Source organism: Sinocyclocheilus anshuiensis, unplaced genomic scaffold (genome assembly GCF_001515605.1).
Source record: "Sinocyclocheilus anshuiensis isolate Anshui unplaced genomic scaffold, SAMN03320099.WGS_v1.1 scaffold1544, whole genome shotgun sequence".
NCBI classification, from domain to species: domain Eukaryota; kingdom Metazoa; phylum Chordata; class Actinopteri; order Cypriniformes; family Cyprinidae; genus Sinocyclocheilus; species Sinocyclocheilus anshuiensis.
Window position 1 is genome coordinate 146,754 of NW_015555802.1, and position 1,845 is coordinate 148,598.

Genomic DNA, 1,845 nt, shown 5'->3' on the forward strand with positions numbered 1-1,845 from the left:
TGAGTGGAACCTGTCCTGTTAAACCGCTGTATGGTCTTGGCCACCGTGCTGCAGCTCAGTTTCAGGGTCTTGGCAATCTTCTTATAGCCTACGCCATCTTTATGTAGAGCAACAATTCTTTTTTTCAGATCCTCAGAGAGTTCTTTACCATGAGGTGCCATGTTGAACTTCCAGTGACCAGTATGAGAGAGTGAGAGCGATAACACCAAATTTAACACACCTGCTCCCCATTCACACCTGAGACCTTGTAACACTAATGAGTCACATGACACCGGGGAGAGAAAATGGCTAAATGGGCCCAATTTGGACATTTTCACTTAGGGGTGTACTCACTTTTGTGGCCAGCGGTTTAGACATTAATGGCTGTGTGTTGAGTTATTTTGAGGGGACAGCAAATTTACACTGTTATACAAGCTGTACACTCACTACTTTACATTGTAGCAAAGTGTCATTTCTTCAGTGTTGTCACATGAAAAGATATAATAAAATATTTACAAAAATGTGAGGGGTGTACTCACTTCTGTAAGATACTGTATATACACACACACACATACATACATATATATAATCAATTTCAAATAAAAACTGTTCTTTTGAACTTTGGTTTAATTATAGAAACCTGAAAAATGTATAAGAGTTTCCTCAAAAATATTAAACAGCATTAACATTGATTATAAGAAATGTTTTTGAGCAGCAAATCAGCATATCGGAATGATTTCTGAAGGATCATGTGACACTGAAGACTGGAGTAATGATGCTGAAAATTCAGCTTTGCATCACATTAATAAATTACATTTTAAAATATATTAAAAATGAAAACCATTCTTTTAAATTGTATTAAGATTTTGCAATATTACGTTTTTTTTTACTATATTTTTGATCAAACAAATTCAGCCTGGTTAGCATATGAGACTTCTTTTAAAAACATTAAAAATATTACTGACCCCAAACTTTTAAATGGTTGTTTTTGTTGTACTGTAAACACAGTTCACCTTTAAAAATGTAAGCAGGCAGCTGTTATAGCAAAAACAACATCGGCAATGAAGCATAAGAGAGCATGTGTGCATATCATGAGAAGGATATTGACCGAGTAGTGCTTGGCACAGGTCACTGGTGGACATGAACACAGGGTACGTCAGCAGGGAAAGAAAGCATAAAATAATCATATGATCATTGATCATTTTTGAAGTGCTATAGTCCAAGTCTTCAAGTCATACAATTTCTTTGTGTGTGGAAAAAAAAAAAAAAAAAAAAATAAATAAATGTCTTTACTGTCACTTTGATCAATTTAATATATATATATATATATATATATATATATATATTGATTTTGAATATTAAATTTTACTTGCTCATTTCCCTTTTTTGTACATTTAGATTACCTTTGCTGTCATCTAATGGTGATCTAAAGTTAATTTGAAAAAAATAGAAAAAATTAAAAACCCAATTTTAGTTAAACACTGTTCTAGATCTAGAAAATCTGATATCAATAAATGTCCAGTAAGGGTAAAAGATTATTTTAGATAATCAGGATTATTACCCAATACTAGCAGCAGACTTAATGCAGCTCAAATTGTGTTTTAAGTTAAGTTTAAGTTTTAAGTTAGAATTGTCAATTTTATTGAAAATTTTATTTTTTCATTTGCTTATGCTTTAAGTAAAATATCTACTAGTCTCCCCCTTATTGTGAACTTTGAATGCACTTTCATGTCATTAGGTTCAATCGTAGTGCTTTTTTAACCTTGATCCCTGTGTTGACAATCCAGGCAGTCCCTGCACAGCTTCTCAGATAGCAACTTTGCGCGGCACTAACGGTCAGGGCAATCACGACAACCCGTGCGACCC

General features: G+C 33.4%; 1 protein-coding gene across 1 annotated transcript in view; it reads right to left on the reverse strand.

Moving 5' to 3' along the window:
* Positions 1–1,181, reverse strand: part of LOC107674937 (rap guanine nucleotide exchange factor 5-like) — a 13,839-nt gene extending 12,658 nt beyond the window's left edge. Inside the window, exon 1 of the mRNA XM_016469099.1 lies at positions 1,084–1,181. Within this exon, the coding sequence (XP_016324585.1) occupies positions 1,084–1,181 (98 nt within the window). The remainder of the gene's footprint in view (positions 1–1,083) is intronic.
* Between the last annotated feature and the right edge of the window lie 664 nt (positions 1,182–1,845).